Raw genomic sequence first — 20,680 nt, 5'->3', positions numbered from 1 at the left:
TTAACAATCCATAAGAAAGTGTAAGATGGATTTGTACCTTAGCTTTACTACTCTCGTTTTTTATAACTAACTTATGTTTTGTTATGGTATAATATTACTGAGTTGTTTATTGGCAATAAAAGTTTCTTGACAGAGTTATGGAAGTACAAATCTGATTTGTATTTTTTTGCTAATAATACACGCAACTTGCAGCTGAGTTGCAAATATCTATACAAGGCACGCACATATAGACATTCACTATGTGAAAAAGGCCCATATTTGGCGGTCTTAGCCCATCAAATTTTGAGAAATTTGACGGACCCTCCCGTCAAATATTCTCTTGTAGATTTTTTTTTTTTGACGGCCCTGGACTATCAAATTATTGGAGAATGGACTTCAAAAAAAACAAAAAAAAATCCATAGAGTATGACCGTCAAATTTGGAGGTTTAACAAACAATAGCACGGTCCTCTAATTCACCAATCACAATGAACGAAATAATATAAAAAAAAATCAGAAAAAGAAAAAACAAAAGAAAAATCATAAAACAAGCTCCAAATTAAATTAAATAACCCAAAATTAATATACATGTAAACCTCTTTGTTAAGATCGAAAATTCTGTCGAAGCTACAAATAACTGACAATAATTAAACTAAATAAGACCAAATGATATTGAAATTACTGGATCGGCAACATCTTTGGTGGAGGTCGGTGTTGTTATCGTTGTAGATTGGGAATGAACCCTTGTGCTTCACGTACCGCTTTTTCCTTGGCCTTTTTCGCCCTTTCCAGCACATCCTCCTGCATGCAGCATTTCATTAATCATTTTCCCTATATTGCATCCATCGATAAGTAAAAACCATTCAAAGGGGAATCTGAAGACTAGACTGTATAAGAACAAAGCCTTCAATACCAAATTAGTAGACTAACGTTCAAAAATATGCCTTAAATAGGAGTGTCTCTATTTTTGTCTTCTGCAACTGTTTTGAGTGTTTGCTTTGGTCCTTAACTCATAATCTCTTTATACCTCAACAACAACTACAACAAAGACTGTTGTCTGCACCGTCAGTCCTGTTTTCAACAACAATGGCTGTAACTCCTCATAAACAACTGCAAACAGTTTATACAAGCAAGAGAAAGGTTTGCCTTTCCCTACTACTAGGCTTCCCTAGCACTGCCATTTCAATAATCTTATCTGCTCCTTCAAATGTAATGGCTTCAGAAGAGCAGTAGTTGGTCTTGGAGAGATACACGGACACAAATGAGGGTTTCACTTTCCTCAGACCTTCTTCATGGATTAAGGTCTCTCTCTCTCTCTCTCTCTCTCTCTCTGTGTGTGTGTGTGTGTGTGTGTGTGTGTGTGTGTGTGTGTGTGTGTGTGTGTGTAGTTTTCTTTTGATTTGGTATACATCTTGGCATGTGGTTTTCTATTTTGATTTGGTGAATTATAAAAAGTCCTAACTGGAACCATAAGGTCCCCCCCACTTGATATGTTTGGTACTGTAACTTCCATTGTTACTTTCTTTCTTGTAATCAAGAATTCAATGAAGTCTAACAATAACAATAACAATGTGTTGATTCATCAAATAATAAGTTGTGAGGAATAGAGACAGATTTAGCAAAAAGAACAAAATTATATTAGATAGAGAAACTCATAATGAAACAGTACTAGTAACGAATTAGATTTAATTCTTACTACCTGAAGGTGCATGGGTAACTCGAGGCTTTATCGCACGGAAAGTATCAAGGTGAAATCCAGCTAACTCAATATGCTAAAGCATGCTCCCTACAATTTAACTCCAAATACACCTAGTCATTGGAGAACAAGAAATTAGATGATTAGATCTGTTCTTGGGACTGCACCATAAATTTATAACTAGAAATCATATTTTACTTAGCAGACTACACCCACAATCTTGTATATAAAGATTCCCACTTTATGGAGCATAATTGGACACCTTAGGCTAAATTATGTCAATATAAAGGATATATTTACATGGTTTTTACACAGATTTGCTGGGGCCAGATTGACCACACCAAAAAAAACTCCAACCCAAAAACGTTTAACCTGTAACAGATTTCAATTAAACTAGATGTGTAAAACAATGAAGAATGAATGGCTTGTATCACAATTATTAACATTCTCAGAGCGGGAGAAGGGGGTTTGAGGGGTTAAGGGGATTTCTTAAAATAACATAAAACAGTTAAATAAAAATGAAGTAAAGGAATAGTTGAGCAGCATACCCTAGCATCAGGATCAGCTCCAGCTGCAAGTAACCTCCTCACAATGGGAATGTGATTTCTCCATGTTGCAATGTGAAGAGGAGTAAGCCCAAATATGTTCCTTTAATCAATATTCCCTCCATTCTTTTTCAGCAGTGCCAAAGCAGAGTCTAATTCATGCAATGACCCTTCTCGAGTAACAAGCCACAAATCTTTCTGGCACCCTCCAGAAGTATTTCTACGTACAGATGTCTGCTGGTTCTGCTTTTGGCCCAAGAGTGACGTTGAACCCTCCATAAATATATTCACTAAACACCCTATAAATACTCTAATTCTCACAGATTAACTACTTAATCATCCCAAACTTGGTTCCTGTAACTTAACATCGAATTCACCTTCACCAAATAATGTCAAAAGCCAAGATCCTCGAAAACTCAGTAAGCAGAAAAAGGTCAATGAATATTATGAATCAGCTCCAGCTCTTGAAAAGCTACGTTCTGCTGAACTATATTACAGGAAGACCTCCTTGTTAGGTATCAACATGCAAAGAATACCCACGCATTTAACTGTTAGAAAATGTCATTCCTAGATGCTTGGGCTCTCATCATCTCCATCATTGTTGTAAACACAAACCAGTTGTAGGAGCCATTCACAAACTCCCATCAATGATCATTGGGAACCAAAAGACTTGAAAATGCAAGGAAAGGTATGTGCCCCATCTGTGATCACTTCCATCAGTATAGCCCAAGAAAATTTATGTATACACATATAGAACCAACATTTATTAAAGAACAGGATCATATTGAAACAATTTCTGAAAAATAAAATACTAATGAAATTGCTTGTCAGTGTGTCTGAGAACTAGAAATTTATTTATCATGTCCATGGGGCTTATTTTGTTTATAACCAGAGTTTTGAACCTAGGATACCATACTTGGACTCGTCCAAATCCAAACACTCAAGAGATACAACCAATCAAAGATCTTGAAAATCAATAAATATGCATGTGATAACAAAATCGAGTCAAATGGCTGATGTCATTTGGGATGATTTTAGGTTCAGTTATTGGTAAGGGGCTGGAGAGGTATGGGATTTGACTGGGATTAATGGGGATTGGGAACTGATGGATTTAGGAAAAGAGTGTTTTAGGTGTAAGGGTATTGAGACTTGGGATGAAACCTATCCACTGATATTCTGAATTCCACTTCTTTTATGTTGCCTATTAACTGACTGAGCGACAGGCGTAGACAGATCCTCCAATGATTAATTGCCTTAAGTCTTTGTAAAAGGAAACAAACACGTATGTCAATATGTTGGTGTCTGGCAAGGATACTAGGTGTTTGACACGATGTCTTTGAGAACTTGACATGCCAATGCACCTGTGGATGTGTTTCACAGTATGAAAGAGATGTATATACCTATCAAGAAAAAAATGAAGGAAGCTGCTGTATTTAAGTTAGTTATTTTTTTTTTTTCAAATACAAAGAAGGAAATATATGAGAAGAGAACACAGTTTTATATACCGTAACATAGTAGTTAGTAAAAATAGATTTCTAAAATAAAACCGTGGTTCTTAATCAGTTAGTGTACGAGTCTTTCATAATTTTTTTTTTTTAAGTTAAAAGTAAAGGGTGATTCTACTTTATGTATTAAGCTGTGTATCAGGTTGTGTCCATGGGTTGATACATGTACTACATGACAAAATTCTTAGAAGCGTTGTTATTGTTACATTGCTTTAAACATAGAATAAACAAGAGGAAGAAGGACATGAGACAAATCACTCTCTCTAGGAAAGATTAAGGTTTTATTTATCCAAAATAAATAAAAACAACAACAACAAAGATTTAAGGTTTAGAATGAGTCTTAAGTTAGGCATTGCATCAACACAACCTCACGATGACCACACACATCGGCCATCCTTGCACCCAAAGATATAGAATTCTTAAAACTCTATTAAAACTAAACAAGTACATGGTGATGTAGAACAACCTAAGGTTTGCTTTAAGTAGGATTTAAGGTGTTGGAAGTTGAGGTTCATGGTTGAAAAATAGGTTTTAGGGATACGGTTTGTTGTAGGATGATTTTATCAAGGTAAGAATTTTAGCACTGATGTTATAGGGCTGTTTCTGACAATGGCTAAGAAGGGTCATTTTTTAAGAAGTAATAGGATATTCTCTATATTGCTGATGTCATTTGCACCACATGTCAAACGGCTATTGGACTGTAAGCAAAAATAAAAAATAAAATCATTCAAGGAAAACCTAGAAAAAAAACAAATGGAAATATGTCGATCATTCAAAACTGGGCTGGATCGAAAACAATAACTAAACAAATACGTAATATGGTAAGCCAATAAAACGGGAATAAGCATAGAACAAACCACAGAATCAGATTCTGGTGGCACATGGCACCTAGGAAAAGAAAAGTTCAAATGCATCGTCAGCAATAGAATTAACAATTGAGCCAATCCAAAACATTCAACCATCAGCGAAAGTGAAATGAGTGTCACGAGTATTCTCTCGAATACTAGGAAAATTATCCAAACTGAAATTCACATGTTGTCATGGTAATAAATCTGCTTCTTTAATTATTCTCTTTAATAATATATATAGTGGGGCATTTTTATTTGTGACCCATAAAGCTACAGTGAGCCACACCCACAGGAGAGAGAGATTAAAAATAAAAATTAAATGATATTTTACGGTAAGGTTCTAACTTCTAAGAGGCTGTTAGGTAACTATCAAACACGAATACGCTTACACAAACTAAAATGAGCTCAAATGTGAACACTACTTAATGGCCATTTCTATGATTATAGATCACATAACACCAGTGTTCTAACAATGGGATAGAAAAGAGTATTAGTATTGGATTAAAAGATTTAACTTTTAATCCGAACTCAAAAGATTTAACTTTACTAATAAACACCATTGTTAGAACCTAGAGCAACAAAACCACAACAAAAGATAACACATTATCTGGCTGCAATTTTTTACAGATCTAACAATAAACAGAGATGACAGCTTACATGCATCTCACTTAATACTATTGTACGGTTATTTGTTGCAAAAAATATGCTCAAACAAAAACCATGAATCTACATGTTCATTCACCACGGAACTTATGATATAGAGATAAGTTGACTTGAGAATATGACATTGGTTAAGTACACAATATCAGCAGAAGCCTAAAGAATATCAAAGCATCACCAAACAATTCAAGTAGAAGTTAATTAATCATAGTGAAAGTAACATGTTCAGCCCAAGCATTATTTAGAGTTATGCAAGGATCTATGGGCTATCCCTGTATTTGTAATACTTGTACAATAACAGAACCAATAAATAAACAAAGAATATGTATCATGCATGTTTACTCCACCTCAGTCTAACATAATTGACTCTTCACCATTTGCAGTTATGATACATATTGTCTGTTTGTTAAACTCTACGTAACAGAGATTAACACATTACATAAGAACTTGCCACATTATATAATGTTTTACTCTATTTCAGATGCATACTTGAACACTTTTGAAACAAACCTAAATTTATTCAAATATTTTATTCATATTATTATCTTTTTTTTTATGGGTAAGCTGGACTTGAACCCATGGCCTCAAAGTTGTTTTGCAACGTGTCAAACCGACTTAGCTATGGGTCTAAGCCCTTGTTCATATTATTATAAACATTATAAACACATCTTAATTAATAATGAGGTCTTTTCATTCTCCCAAAATGAAAATATAAACCATCTGATTCATATTTTTTCACTTCTTTTTATTTGATTTAGGTACACAGATATATTGTTAATCTAAAGGTTGCAATGAGGAGATCTTTCTAATTGGATCTATAAGCTCCACTAATTAATTAAACTTTTTACTACTAAGTTCTTTATCTAGGCAGATTCTAAGTTCTGCCAAAATAAGGGCAACAAAGAAGAAATAATTTAGAGGGCAAAAAATGATCACAATCATGCCACCTTTTGCACCTTTCATTTAAAAAGCAAATGTCCCTTAAAAGTCATAGAATAGAAAAGGGCATTTAGAGTTTTTTTATTATAGTAGAATACATGCACTATAGAGCACAAAGATAAGAGCATTGAAACAAATAAATATTCAACATGCATCTCGATGCACAAGCATATCATTTTTTCTCAAATATAACATCTAATTTATCTGAACAGAAATAAATGAAAAACAATGGGAAAACAAGTTAATCAACATACCTTTGTTTCAAACCCAAATATGATGAACAAACAAGTACATATGACCCTGCAATCCAACAAGCAAATAACTAAGACCATATTCATGAATTAGTGAGAAGATCCATAACCATTTCTGTTTCTCTCATACCGCAAAGGATGCAGATTAGAAAAAAATTTCTAACATCAGCATAAGCTAAGAATGACTCTCTTGTAATTTTCTTTTCCATTGAAACCAATTAAGCTATTGTTATAATACTCCTCATTGCATTTATGATTGGGTTCATATTAACATCATGATTTCATGTAAATGCAACAAGTGAGAGTTTGTTTCTGAATTCTCTTCACCAAAGCATGATATTGATTCATACTCTCAATATGCAAAATCAGTAATAAAGAGAGAACTACATTTACGACATTGAATTTACGTGGTTCGACAAGATTTTCTACGTCCATGGGCAATGATGAGGTCCTTTCAATCTCACTGAAGTATCTCAATTCCATTTTTTTAAGTGTAAAGTTTGTTAATTGAAAAGAGGAACTAAAAGGGTCTAAAGTTGGTGGAAATAATCTATATATCTAACAACCAACATAAAAGCAAGCACAACTACTTAGCTATGCATGAGGCATCCTTAGAAACCAGCAAAGTTTTTTAGACAGATAGAGGACTACCTAAAATACACTCTTCCATAAGCATATAAAGCCATGTGTTTGACATCAAAAGCATTGCTGGATAGGTATAATTGTTCTTCACAGAGTACATCTCCTTCCACACCGTACTTTTCCGATGATACACTAAAATCTGCTTTTGGGTTGCTAACAACACGAATTCACTGTTCTGGCTTATAGGGAAAACACTCGGCATGAGCCCTGTTTTTTCTTTTTTTTTAATAAAAGAGGAGAATCTACAAGTACCTCTTATAAAGCACAAATGACAATAAAATCAAGGTAATACCTTTAACTATCACACAGCATATGGAAGTTTCATTTGCATAAGGAAATGAAAAGCTGACAATCTTGGATGATACCAAGTTGTCATCTAAATCATCTAATAAGTATGAAGAAAATAAGTACGAACTCTCCAAGATAGCCAAAGATTCGTGTACTTTCAATATAAACCTAAACATAGGTCTTGTTTTTTTCATTTTTTTTTTAGGAGATGGATCAAAACTGGTAATCATAAGAAAATAACATAAAAAATAAACCTAGAATCAATTGTAATATTAAAAAAATGCCCTAGATTTGAAATCTGTACACTTCTTAGAGGCACAAACCTGTAGCTCATGCTTGTTTCGTTCTAGGCTTCGATCAATCGCCTCTTCCTCCACTAAAAACAAATTAAGAATCAGAATTTCTTCAAAGAACAAAGAAAGAGAAAAGAAGAAAAATTGATGAAGAAAGGATGAGAAAACCATTCAAATTGCTGCATTTTTCTATTAAAAAAATTCAAGCAAAAAACTCAAATATGAGTTATGAAATTCAAGAATAAATCCACAAATCTAAGGATTCAGACCTAGATATGGAAATAAAGAGAAGAAAAGCTTGAAATCAAGGGCGTATTAACAGAAACTAATCGAAATGAAGTGAAAGTACTCATAATGCAACATAATATGTTGAAAATTACCAAAGATTTACATTGGAGATCTGAAGTAGTTGGGACCAAATCTAGATCTATTTCTATACTCTCAGATCTAGATCTGTTTCTCTACTCTAAAGCTCTAATCCAAACGAAAGGTTGTTCATTGATCTACACAATACTCTCTTCCCCATCATCTTCATCATCTTCTTCCATATAAAGTTAGTGTTTGAGAGAGAGTGAGAGAGGGAAAAAGAACGTAGAGAAATTTCTCACAATCGGGAGAGATTCTCACGAATCAGAGAAAGAGAGTGTGAGAGAGGAGAAAAAACGAAGAGAAACCAGAGAGAAAGAAAGTGAAAAGAGGGGAAAATGCAGAGAAGAGAAAAGAGAGAGAGAGAGGGGGGAAAAAAACATAGATGAGGGAGGAAAAAATCTACGCAAATTTTTTCCAAATTTCGTGGGCCCATGGCCGTCAAATTTATGTTTCTAAAATTCATCGGGCCAAGCCCAACAATTTTTTTCTTCAATTTCCACAATTTTCACGTAGTGATTTGTAGAGCACTATAATGACTTAGAGCAACTCCAACGCAATAGGGCTCAGGCTTGGAATCCCCTCCCAACCGTTGTTATGTAAAGCTAGAGCCCTAAAAAAGTGCTCCAACACACTCAGGTTGGCGCTCGCTACTTCGATTTTTTGGAGAGAGTGAAAGTAGACGAGGCAAAAGAGGAGAGCGAGTTTCTCTTTCTCAAACTATGTGGGAAGGAATCCAACTGTTGGGGTTGATGACCGTTGGAGCTTCTTCCTTAAATCCAAACGGCTCCTTCTTCCTTCTCCTTCAAGTTTGAATTTTCTTCAAGGGTTTCAATAACAAAGAACCCCAACTCCTACCGATCAATCCTCTACTTCGTCCACCTCTTAAAGGATTTGCCCTCCAAGGGTTTCAACAACAGATTTGTTCTTCCAGGATGAGGTAAACCCCAAATAAACAACACCTAAAGTTAGCATGCATAAAAAATAAAAAATCAATACTCAGGCATTTTTACTACAAATCCAATTCAACTTAAAACATACTAAAAGATGATAAGTGCAAACGCACATGTATCAAAAGGGCTTATTTATAATTTAGAATATTGACTAAATGTTTTCGAAAATTACATAATATAAAGGATATTTTGTGATTTTTGAAAATTAATCAATTTGGGTTGCAATTTTCTTTGTTTTTACCAAAATAACCTTGATTATATTAAATTAAATGTAAAGGGGGCATATTTTAGATTCAAATTTTGATGATGAAGCACTACTACCACACCTTCTCTCTCTAGTCGTTATAACAGTAGAGAAGTTTCCAAAAGGGGTCCGAGTTTGATGAGAAGGTTTCACAAGAAAAGTATTGTGCTAAGTGCATGCTTGCCACGTCATGAAATTCACAATTCCATTACAGAGCCATGATTGTTTTAAACATGCCCTTAATGAGTTTAAAAATATTTTACACACCCCTACTAACTATAAATGATTCATATATCCTCATATAAAAAACCACTCCTTTTTTTTTTCTTGAAAATCAGTCGTCTTCATCCGTGATTCAACGCAAACTTTAGCATTTAATATGCTCCAACCTTTCAAACTTAAAGAATAAATCAATTTTTTGGGAAATTAGAAAATGATGGAATTTAAGGTAGAAAATTAAATAATCATCTTCATCCTTTATTTTTCATTACAATCTTTAATTTTAAATCTACGTCAACCTTTCAAACTTCAAGAGTAAATCGAATATTTGGAGAAGTAGAAAAGTATGGAATTATAGGTAAAAAAATTCAAGAATCAATTTTAGAAAGAATGAGGTGAAAAGTATTTTTGTTTTTCTTCCAAATTCAATTATGTTCAAGTTCTTTACCTTCGGTGATAAATATTTCCCAAATAATACTGAAGTGACCTCAAGATTGGACCTCACACCATGACGTGAAAGTGTATGGTAACCATAGATGTTTTCTTCGAGATATGAGTTAAAAAGCATCTATGGTTCATCCACTTTCACATCAAGATGTGTGATATGTGGTCCAATCTAGAGGTCACTCCAGCACGACTCATATTTATGATCTATCTTTAGTCTATCCATAGCTAAATTGGTTTGACACATTGCAAAAGAACTTTGAGGTTGTGCGCTCAAGTCCAACGTATTCATAGAAGAAAAAATCTTGATTTTCTATTTCTCCAAAATTCTCATCTAGTATTGATATTTGAAGATTAAAGTAGATAGAATATTATAATTGAATATGATTAATTTTGAAGAACAAAAATAAAAAAATAAAGTAGTACTGTAGTAGTTATCGGGTGAAATGAGGGTATAAATGTCATTCTGTATTTGTGGGGGTGTCTAAGAAATTCTCTAAATTGTGGAGGTTACGTCGAAAGCATAGGGTGGAGACATTAAATAATTCAGCTGACGTGGCAAGCATGCGAGACTTTGCACAGCTCTAACGGTACTTGGACTCGTTTTAAAGTTATGAAATTATTGGGTGATTAGTCAATAAAATAAAATCTAAGGGTATTATCGAAAATAAAGCATTTAAGGGGGAACATTGGTACAGAGAACAAGAAGAACGAGTGGAGTAAGAACAGAAACGCCTTATGATCATAACAAACTCTGGCGACACAACCAACGAAAAAAAAAAATGAAAAAAAAACACAATTTTTTTTTTTTAAACTTAAAACTGAATAACATAATGGAAATCAAATATATATTTTGAAATTGGTAAGAAAAAAAGAAAAGTATCGAGGGAGATGAATTGTGTGGGGCCAATTATTACACCACCGTTGGATCACCCGGTCCAATGCGACACGTGGCATTACTCTATTGCTTGTATGTCACTCACCAACCTCTCTCACAGGGGACCTCTGCATGGTTGTGTCCCTGTAGTTTCTCATTAGGGTTTGGATCACTTTCTTCACCAACCTCTGTCTCTCTACCCCATTTTTTTTCCAAATGGAACTTGTGTGTCAGAGTAACAGTTACTTCTGACGTTCTAATCGATTAAATGGCGTTACATACGTTCATCCTTCATAATAATCTTCTTCTTGTTTATATGCCACAGAATTGAGCTATATTACCTTCTCTTCTAAAAGACTTTCTTATGATCCTGTACTCCCCAAAGCCATGGACTTTCTAGGAAACAGTCAGATCACCGTCCATACTACTCGATCAAACGAGGGGATGAAAGCATCCAACGATCATCAGCAGCTAAAGCGATTTCCAGGAGAGAATCCAGATGATGGTGAGCTTGATTGTACTCTAAAACTCGGCTTACCTTATAATCCACCCGAACAAGTTCCAACAACCAATCATCAGATGCCCACAACAACAGTGATACCAACCTCAAACATGTACAATCGTTCTTCTCAGGTAATTAAATCGTGTTTTCTGGTTTTGGGTTCTTAAGGAAATCTTGATCGGATCAAAGGTTTCTATTTTCGGAAAGATTTTCATTTATTTTGTGTGATGGATATGATCAATTGTCCAATGGTGCATGTTAGATGAACGAATCATGATCAGATGATGGATCTCTTCAATCCTTTAATATTCATTGCATGCAGCGGCAATCCATCATGGATGATGGGGATTTACCTCATTAGGTTGCAAATCCTTTTGATTGGATAACATTAAACATCTACTTGATTGGGTGGTGGTGGTGATGCATGTTTTTTTTTTTTTACCCTAAGATTATATAACAATTAATTTAAAAATAAATAAGCTTCTTAAACTGTGCATTGCTCCCACGAGGGATTAAAACAGTCCCAAAATACACACCAAAAAAAAAAACCATGATCACTTAACTAGATTATGGTTGGCAAAACGATAATCTTCTTGATGCCTATTTGGATTTTGTACTTATTGAGACCAATACCTTCTTCTCCTCGATCTTCCCTTTATAAATCTTCCTATATCAACTCAAAGACTTGATCTAGTTCAGATGCAGCATGCCACTCATTTATTCGAAACAAATCATATCTATTTATCGATATAGATTTGAATTTTCTAGAACTTGACTCGCTGCTAATAGTAAATGGCCTCAAAGACCACTCTAAACTCCCTTGGCATTTAGAGCCTTGGATCTTCCGAATTGGAAAAGGTGTTGAAAGGTCTCATGTGGAAGGTTCGGCATTCGCAAATACACTTGCAAATGCTGTAATCGAGTCACAATTCTCTCTAATGTCAACAATTTTGTAAACCTCCCATTGATTGCAAAAAGCTGTTATATGGGTAATCGACTTTCGCTCCCCATAATTAGGGTTGTAAATTGAAGGGTCTTCCCTTTGCTACAAACTACTTTATTGTCTTGATAAAATGACTTGCCAGGTGGCATATTCAATCAACTCACTGATGTGGATAAGTTTGGAAACAGTAGATCTTTCCACCTAGGGATATACGGCTCCCTCTAGATACACTTTTTTTTTATGGGGAAATGCAATCATGTATCCTGAGGCGGAAAGATCTACTATTCCGAAGTTGTCACTTCAGTGAGTCGATTGAGTATGCCACCTGCCAAGTCATTTTATCACGACTCACTACTTTATACTCAAGAATCGTGATAATCTGACTCCCCCAAGTGGCATAATCAAAATACTCTCCTGACATGGCATGTGCTAAAACCATAGATTTTTCCTCGGGATACACACTGGCACATCCTCATAAATGTGTGTAGTTATGTAACCCGAGGGAAAAAAGATCTATGGTTCTAGCACATGCCACGTCAAGAGAGTATTTTGAGCATGCCATGTGGGGGAGTCAGAAAATCATTAATCTATACTTAATACAATCTTTCTTGCTTAGCAAAAAAAAAATAGTTAAGTCCTACTGGAGTGACCTCAATCCTTTTCACTTCCATCTCGATGAAAAGCATTTATAATTCCATACACAACTTCACATCAACAGAGTGTGAATAGAGGTCAATCTTGAGGTCCATCACTATTCTGTATAGTTTCACTCTAAATGATTTTCTCTACCAACGAACCTACTCATTAAAGTTAACGTTTATCACATTAATTTTCCCTAAAAACCAAAATGATTTTACTCTTATAAAATATATAATCTAAATAGATTTAATTTTATGATTCAAAATTTTAAATTTTCCTAATCCTTCTACAAACACAACACCTTCGGATACCATAACACCACATACATATTTGAATTTCTTTTTTTTTTTTTTTGCTAAGCAAGCAAGAGACAATATATTATATATGAAAATTTTGTACAAAGGGTTGGCCCTAACAAATTACAAAACAAACTTGGGGAAGAGCAAGCTTATCTCCAGCATAAGCATTTTTTGCAATTAGAGGTAAATCAGTTGCTCGTTTAAATATCATCGACTTGTGCATTGCTGCTGCAGCAAGGGCGTCCACTGTTGCATTCGCCTCTCTCCAAATGTGTGATAATCGAGCATCAATTTTCCTTAACAATGTCCTTGTCTTGTGCACCCATTCATCTAATTTCCAAGAGACGACCTGACTACCAAGGCCTGTCACTATAATAGTAGAATCCATTTCTATGATAACTTTCTTTCCATTTAATTCAAAACTTTCCAATGCCGCTACCAAAGCACGTATTTCTGCAATATTGTTTATCGACTCTCCAAATACCCAATGACCCGCTTCCACCAATTCTCCATGTTCATCACGAAGGATAGCTCCTCCTCCTAAGAGGCCTGGATTGCCAATAGCTGAACCATCCATGTTTAGGAATTCAACTTGTCTCCGTACAATAAATGGTTTGGAATTTAATTTATAATTAAAAAATTTATAGTACCAGTTGTTGTATAGTTTATCGATAAAACAAAATTAAAAAAAGAAGAAAAAATGCCGTCATAAAGATCAAAGTTGTATTATGTTCGTTAAAGTGCTTGAAGTTATTATAAGAGGTCCCTAAATTCGTTCTAGCTTGAATGCCATGTATTGGCATTGAACAATTGTCATAAAAAAAAAATATTAATGACTGTAAAAATATAAACATACAATCGTCATCATAACTATTACTTGTAAGAATCCATGTGGTAACCAAGGTTGGATTTTGTACCTAATTTATGTTATCTTTAGAAATCTGATTTTATTGAGAATTTTTGGATGGTGATTATATATCTCATAGGGTTTATATAGATTCAAAATATCCATGAATATGGAAACATAATCAATCAACCCAATATAATATCCCGAATTAATCCTAATTTATGCAAATTTAAGATTTGAAAGATATGTTAGGCGATACACCATAGCATTGATTAGGGGTGCAATTTGTTCGGTTTGAGGTCAAATTGGAATCGAACCAACATAATTGGTTCCACTAAATAAGAACTAGAACTGAACCAAATTCCATTGGAACCAAACCAACTCAAACCAAAATAAAGTCGATTGGTTCGGTTCGGTTCTATGGGTTGCCAATATTCTATAAATTGTAAGTAACATTTTTAAATGAAATGATAAATATAGAATAAATATAAAATTTCATACAATAAATCACTAATTTATCTATAAAAAATCATTAATTTATCCATAAAAGATCATTAATCTATATCCTACACCTAAAATAATTCATAATAATTATTATATACATATATATTTTTTTATTGCATAAGGATTCGGTTCTCGGTTTTGGTTGATTCTATACAAGCTTGATACGAGAACTAAACCAAATTGACCGGTTCTCCATTTTCATAACTTGGAATCAAACCGTGACTTGTTCTAAATCGAACCAAACCACCCCTAAGTTATCGATTTGGTTTGGCTCTCGCTTTGAACCAGACCAAGTTGCACCCCTAGCATTGATATATTGTATCTCATGTATATTATTATAATGCATGCACCTTATATCTATTACCCTCCCGAAATTTCACGATCCTTTAGAAAAAGACTATGCAATTGATTACATAAAATATTAGCCATTGATCTCATGAAGAACTTGATGAGGGATAGCCACAAACATTCGATCATGCTTGATGGTCACCCGTCTATCTATGAAGTCCATCACTGTTGCATCTCACTCATGTTTTAATCTGTCGAAGTCGGAGGTCCACTAGATTAGGTTTATCATGATCTCTCCCATAATCACAATTTAAATACAAAAACTCTCATTGAAGAGATTTCAAATAAAATAAAAATTGAGATCATGAGGCATTAACTTGTGAAGTTGAGAGGTTTATAGAAACATAAACAAAGGTGGGATATTTATTGGAAAAAAAAACTAAATACTGAAAAATGACTTAGGTTTGACGATAACAATGACACTATCGCCGAATAACGGGCCACCAAGACCGATGTGCTCAATGGAGCTTGAGCTCTGATAACATGTATAAACTTAATTTTATTGACAAATCTTGGATAAATATTACATGAACCCTGATAGGATATTTATTGGGATTACATCAACCACGATACGGAAACTAGCTAAACATAAATATTTCATTTATTAGAACTTCTTAATGTAAAATAACTTAATTGATATTGCTACATATATTATTCTCCAACACTACGTACGTTACTTTTGAGATGAGATACATTGATAATGATACAATGTATCTCACGTATCATAGTATGTTGCATCCAATTCTCTAAATCCTCTCGCAATTGCATAGTCCTTTGAAGAAGGAATATGCTATTGGCTTATCCAAATAATCTCTCTTGATCTCATTAAGTCACATGTTATTAGATTGTAAAAAATCCAATTGTGTTTCATGATGGTCATTGCATATCTGTGAAGTCCATCACTGTCGTATCCTACTATTTTTTTTAGTCTATTGGAGCCAGTGGCTTATGAGACTAGCTCTGTCATAATCCCTCCAAAGAGCAAAAAAATTAGGATTGTACGATTTAAATGAAAGAACTCTCATTAGAAAGATTTTTATAAAGAAAAAAAAAAGATTATATGAGAAAAATGTATGAACATGAGAGATTTTTAGAGATGTAGAAGGAGGTGTGGTTGGCTTTATTGAAGAAAACTATACTAATAATAAAGTGAAAAAAAAAAAAGATTTAGGTTCGGCGATGGCGGTGGTGCCATCACCGAAAAACATTGCACCAGGATCGATGTGTGCTCAATGGAGCTTGAGCTTTGATACCATGTAAGATTCTAGATTTTATTGAGAATTCTTAGATGGTGATTACATATCCCATATGGTTTATATAGATTCAAAATATCCATGAATATGGAAATATAATCAATCAACCCAACATAATATACCTAATTAATGCTAATTGATGCAAATCTAAGATTTGCAAGATATGTGTTGAGATGCATCATAGCATTGATCTAGTGCATCTCATACACATTATTATAATGCATACACCTTATCTCTATCAATATCAACATACCAATACTTTATAAAGTTATTAATGTACGGCTTTTGTTATTTTCATTTATTGACCTAAACAACATGCACACACCCACATTTTGTTGTAGTTATAGCAATCTCTAGCTATATATATAGAATGATAACATTCAATGGTCCATTGAAATGTTAGCATCTTCAAGAACAGATTTTGGATGAAAATAACATTTAGCATTTTGTCTTATAGTGCATGAAGATGGATACTTTGATTATTTGTACAATTATGTTGTCTTTCAATTGAATGAAATTTATGTAAATATCAACAACACAAATGCTATTTTTATAAAACTTCTATTGCATTTTTTTATTATAGTTTCAAATCTTGTCCAAGGCTAAGAAGACTCAGCCGAGTCATCTTAGTATCATTCACTAATGAAACGAATTTGCATTATGTCTCAAGCTTCATATTATCTTGTCTAAGATAATAAGAAGACTTGTCCGAGATAACTTTTTTTTTATCCGTAAGCTGGGGTTGAATGGAACACCCCCCCCCCCCCTTATTAATTATATATATGCTATTGGATATAATTATTTGTCTGAGATAACTCATTCTCGTCCATTTACAAGATGAGACATCAAATCGAGATTTAAAACCATGTTTATTACATAAGCATTTAATGCAAAGGATATTTAGAAAAAAACATTAATTGTACCAAAGTATCCCTACTTTATGCACTAATAACAAAAATATTAGAAATGGCGATTTCTTGTAGTGTTTTCATTATTGTTTGAACAAATTACTTTGCAGAGCTTAAAGCATTATTTTATCATCTTCTCCTGATGCCCCTGATGGGTAAAAGATTGATCATTGAACCATCATATTTGAAATTTCATTGTTGACATCTTCAAAGGTCTAAAAGTTCCATCTCCTTATGGTATGAAGTAAGGCAGCTTCTTTAGCCTTTCCAATGGAAAATTCGTCATGTCTTTAGGGAAGGAAATAGTGTTGCTAATGCCTTGGCTAATTTTGCCTCTTTGAATTCTACTTCTTCTATTTTTTATTCTTCTGTAAATCTCCCTCTCATTGCTAGGAAAATTTTTAGTGGAGATCTAATCAGTCTCCCATCATTTAGACTTTTGTAATCAGGATCGCACTTTTTTATATCAATATTATCCCTTGCTTGCTTAGTAAAAAAATGAGAGCATTGATCGGGCATGCCTCTCAGCTTACACCTCATTTTTTAATATTTGGGAGCCAATGGATGTGTTGGGACAAACAATATTAAATTAGTTTAAAGAAATATGTTGTGATACGGTAAGGTGTCCCGTTCCTAGGATAGAACGAAGTCTACATGGCTTAATTTAATTGGAGTTTAAAACACATCGGGCTAGCTGCTAACCAAAGAGAACAACTCAGCAGCCCAATGTGTTGGTTAGCAGTCGATATGTCTTAGGGGTTGTTCGTTTGGGCTTCAGAAGTCAGCTCCTTATGTTTTTTTAGCTTTTAAGCCAAAACAGCCCAATAAACACTGTTCGTTTGGGCTTCTTCTGCTCTTATCAATATCAAAAAAAGCCCGAAAATAGCTCTTATCAAGAGTCCTCTAAAAAAGGCTTTTTTATTTTGCTTCTGCGCAAAGCCAATCACCGAAAAACGGTTTAGGTATAAAGACAAAAATACCCTTCACCTTTATCTAAATTTCCAATAAAAGTACAAACCTAAAACCTTACGTTTTGTCGATTTTCAACACAGACGACAGCACAAACAGCGACACTCTCGTTGAATCTCCCAACTCCTCTCTGTAATCTCATCTTCTTCCCCAAAATTTCTCATCAACTCCGCCAACTCCTCTCTGTAATCTCATCTTCTTCCCCAAAATTTCTCATCAACTCCGCCAACTCCGTTAGGGTTTCTCAAATCGAACAAAGGTGAGTTTCTTTCACATCACTTTCAAGTTTTAGATGTTTTCTTTTTTTCTCTAATTTAAGTTTTGTTCTAGTGATTTTTTTAAGAATTTTGATGTTGATTTTTAGATGTTTTCTTTCAACTCCACCAACTCTGTTAGAGTTTTTTCTCTGATTTTTTTGGGATATATGTGTTATGTGAATGGGTATCCACCTTGGTTTTGGATTCCTTTTTATTGGAATCGATTATAATATAATCTCTTATAATGGAGTCGATTGAGAAATCGATAAGAACCAACACTTAGAATCGTTTTCAATCTCAAGGTTCCATCTCATTAAACCCAAATTTTCTTATTTGGGTTTTTTTTTCTATGAGTAATCTTTAATGTACAGTTATAATTTTCCACACAAATACTACTTCCGATTCTTTTTGAGTGGCGTCTAAAATCGGATTTATATACTATTATTGGGATTCTTACTAAAATCTTTCGAATTTATTTGGTTTTGATCTTGTTTATCTAGGCAGATCACTCTTCAAATGCCACATTATTTATGGTTGTTAGAATTTATCAATTTTAATTATGAGAGCTATAGCCCCCACTCGCCCATCCAATTACTTGGAAACCTATTGAATCAGTCTGAATTCTATGCTTACAGTATTCAGCCAAATTTTGAATCAACTCTAATATCATAGTTGAGCAGTACAATTTTCAAATTTCAGGTTTTTATAGCTAAATATAGCCTCGGTAAGCATCTAATTCATGAATGTTTGAACCACAACTTCATAGAAATGTAATAAGGCTACCTAAACAAAATATAATGATAAAAAACCTATGGTGCACATGTGTGACTTACTTGCTCACCATTGGGAACTATCCTCAGATCTCCTCTTGGATGTGCCACAACCCAAACTATCAACTGTTGGATTATCCTCACCATCCAATCAAGAGGCTTTAGTTGGAGACTTGAGCAATGAGAGGCAAGCTTAAAGCTAAGTTGTGAAAATGGCTAAATCTAATAGGTTTATGCTATGATACCCCCCAAATGGTTCAAAAGAGATGCTATACTATTGGGAACTCATATCCTTGTCGTAGTTAGGTTTTTACAGATTTAAGTATAAGCTGTGAGAAAACTATTACTTTCACTACATATGCTACTATCTGCTACTCCTGTATATCCCAATTTTTTTTTAAATCTTAATGTAGCAGTGAACACACAGCAGAGAACCATATAGTGGTGCTACGCTTCTAAGGATAAGCATACTATATGCACAGTTATAGTGGCTTAAGGATATGTAATATTTACAATAATTTGAGTTTTCATTATTTATAGTAAAAATGACATTTTTTTTACTATTTTGGAAATTTTTGAAATTATTACTTTTAGAAAATTGAGTTTTATATTTTAATAGGTACAAGAGACTCAAAATTTGTATACAATTGCTTGTTAAATTAATAAGATAAACGTGTGATAATATTACATTAAGCAAGTGGAAATAATCAGTCAAAAAAATGTATATTGTCACCATGAGTTTCAACTATAACGTATATTCATACATTTGCAAAAGAAATGAGCCCACTTGATGAAAGGCCATTTATTTTTTATGAATTAACTATAGTTAGTAGATTGTTCATATAATTTCTTTCTCTAAAGAAATATTTTGTGTTACCTTATCATGTTATCTACCTTTCTCCCTATGTTTTCATATAAGTTTCTTCCTATGAATATCCTCTTTTTGTTAGGACTTCTTTGAATTAGTTCATCTATGTCATCTTGTGTATTGGATATGGTTTCTCATAATCTAACTTGGAGTTCGTAGGGACTATTTATGGTTAGCAAGTTAGGTTAATTTTTCTTCTTTTCATTGTATCCACTAGTTCTAAGCTCTTTTCTATTAAAGCCCCCACATTCGAAGTGGCTAGACAAATCCTATAATTTTGGACCAAATTATTTACTCGCACTCAGTTATTTATGGTTGTTAGAATTTATCAATTTTAATTGCGATTTCTACTCATTAGATTTAGATATTTTGTTTATGCTTCTTCAATTAAATGATTAGAAATCATCAGTCTAGTTTCTCTTTATAACTAAGCATTGCACCTTTGTGATTATATATGATCATAATCATGTATTTAATTTGTAATAAAGTTCAAGTGTATAATACAAGCAAAATGTGAAAAAAAAAAAAAAAGAAAAGAAAAGAAGGGGTAAGCTTCACAAATATAAAGCTATGGGATAGTTCATAGTCAATGTGTCAATCAATTAATTATAAAAGGAGATGTTGCCGAAATTTGGATAGAACTAAAAAATTTACAAATTTTATTTGTAAAAATAATTAATTTTTTAATTTTTTAATATAAATTTATTTTATATATATATATATATATATATATAGTGTAATTATATATTTATTCAGGCATTCTGGTCATTTTTTATTATAGTGTTAATAGTAACATTTCTCTTTCAACAATGATGAGATATAATG

General features: G+C 33.5%; 1 protein-coding gene and 1 long non-coding RNA gene across 8 annotated transcripts in view; one reads left to right on the top strand and one right to left on the bottom strand.

The window, feature by feature from the left end:
- LOC147386846 (uncharacterized) overlaps window positions 1-20,680 on the top strand; it is a 43,419-nt gene that overhangs the window by 21,170 nt on the left and 1,569 nt on the right. The window contains exon 1 of one of the 2 annotated variants that reach the window (XM_086423753.1): window positions 11,073-11,381. The exons of the other annotated variant lie outside the window; for it this stretch is intronic. Coding sequence (XP_086279879.1) covers window positions 11,136-11,381 — 246 coding nt within the window. The 5' untranslated portion in view covers window positions 11,073-11,135. Of the gene's footprint in view, window positions 1-11,072; window positions 11,382-20,680 lie in introns of those variants that run through there. 2 annotated transcript variants of the gene reach the window in all.
- LOC147386847 (uncharacterized) lies at window positions 519-8,526 on the bottom strand. Of its 6 annotated transcripts, none has more exons than XR_015172101.1 (7): window positions 8,026-8,526; window positions 7,676-7,723; window positions 7,074-7,239; window positions 6,426-6,471; window positions 2,223-2,920; window positions 1,678-1,787; window positions 519-1,068 (listed from the first exon to the last, which is right to left on the bottom strand). It is a non-coding gene; the product is annotated as an uncharacterized LOC147386847 (long non-coding RNA). The 6 variants fall into 6 exon arrangements; XR_015172100.1 differs by having other exon boundaries at window positions 519-1,049; XR_015172103.1 differs by having other exon boundaries at window positions 519-1,028.

This window comes from Akebia trifoliata, chromosome 14, assembly GCF_017979445.1.
Source record: "Akebia trifoliata isolate Shusen 1 chromosome 14, ASM1797944v1, whole genome shotgun sequence".
Lineage (NCBI taxonomy): Eukaryota > Viridiplantae > Streptophyta > Magnoliopsida > Ranunculales > Lardizabalaceae > Akebia > Akebia trifoliata.
The sequence above is the reverse complement of the archived record's forward strand: the minus strand, read 5'-3'. Positions and strand labels throughout refer to the sequence as shown.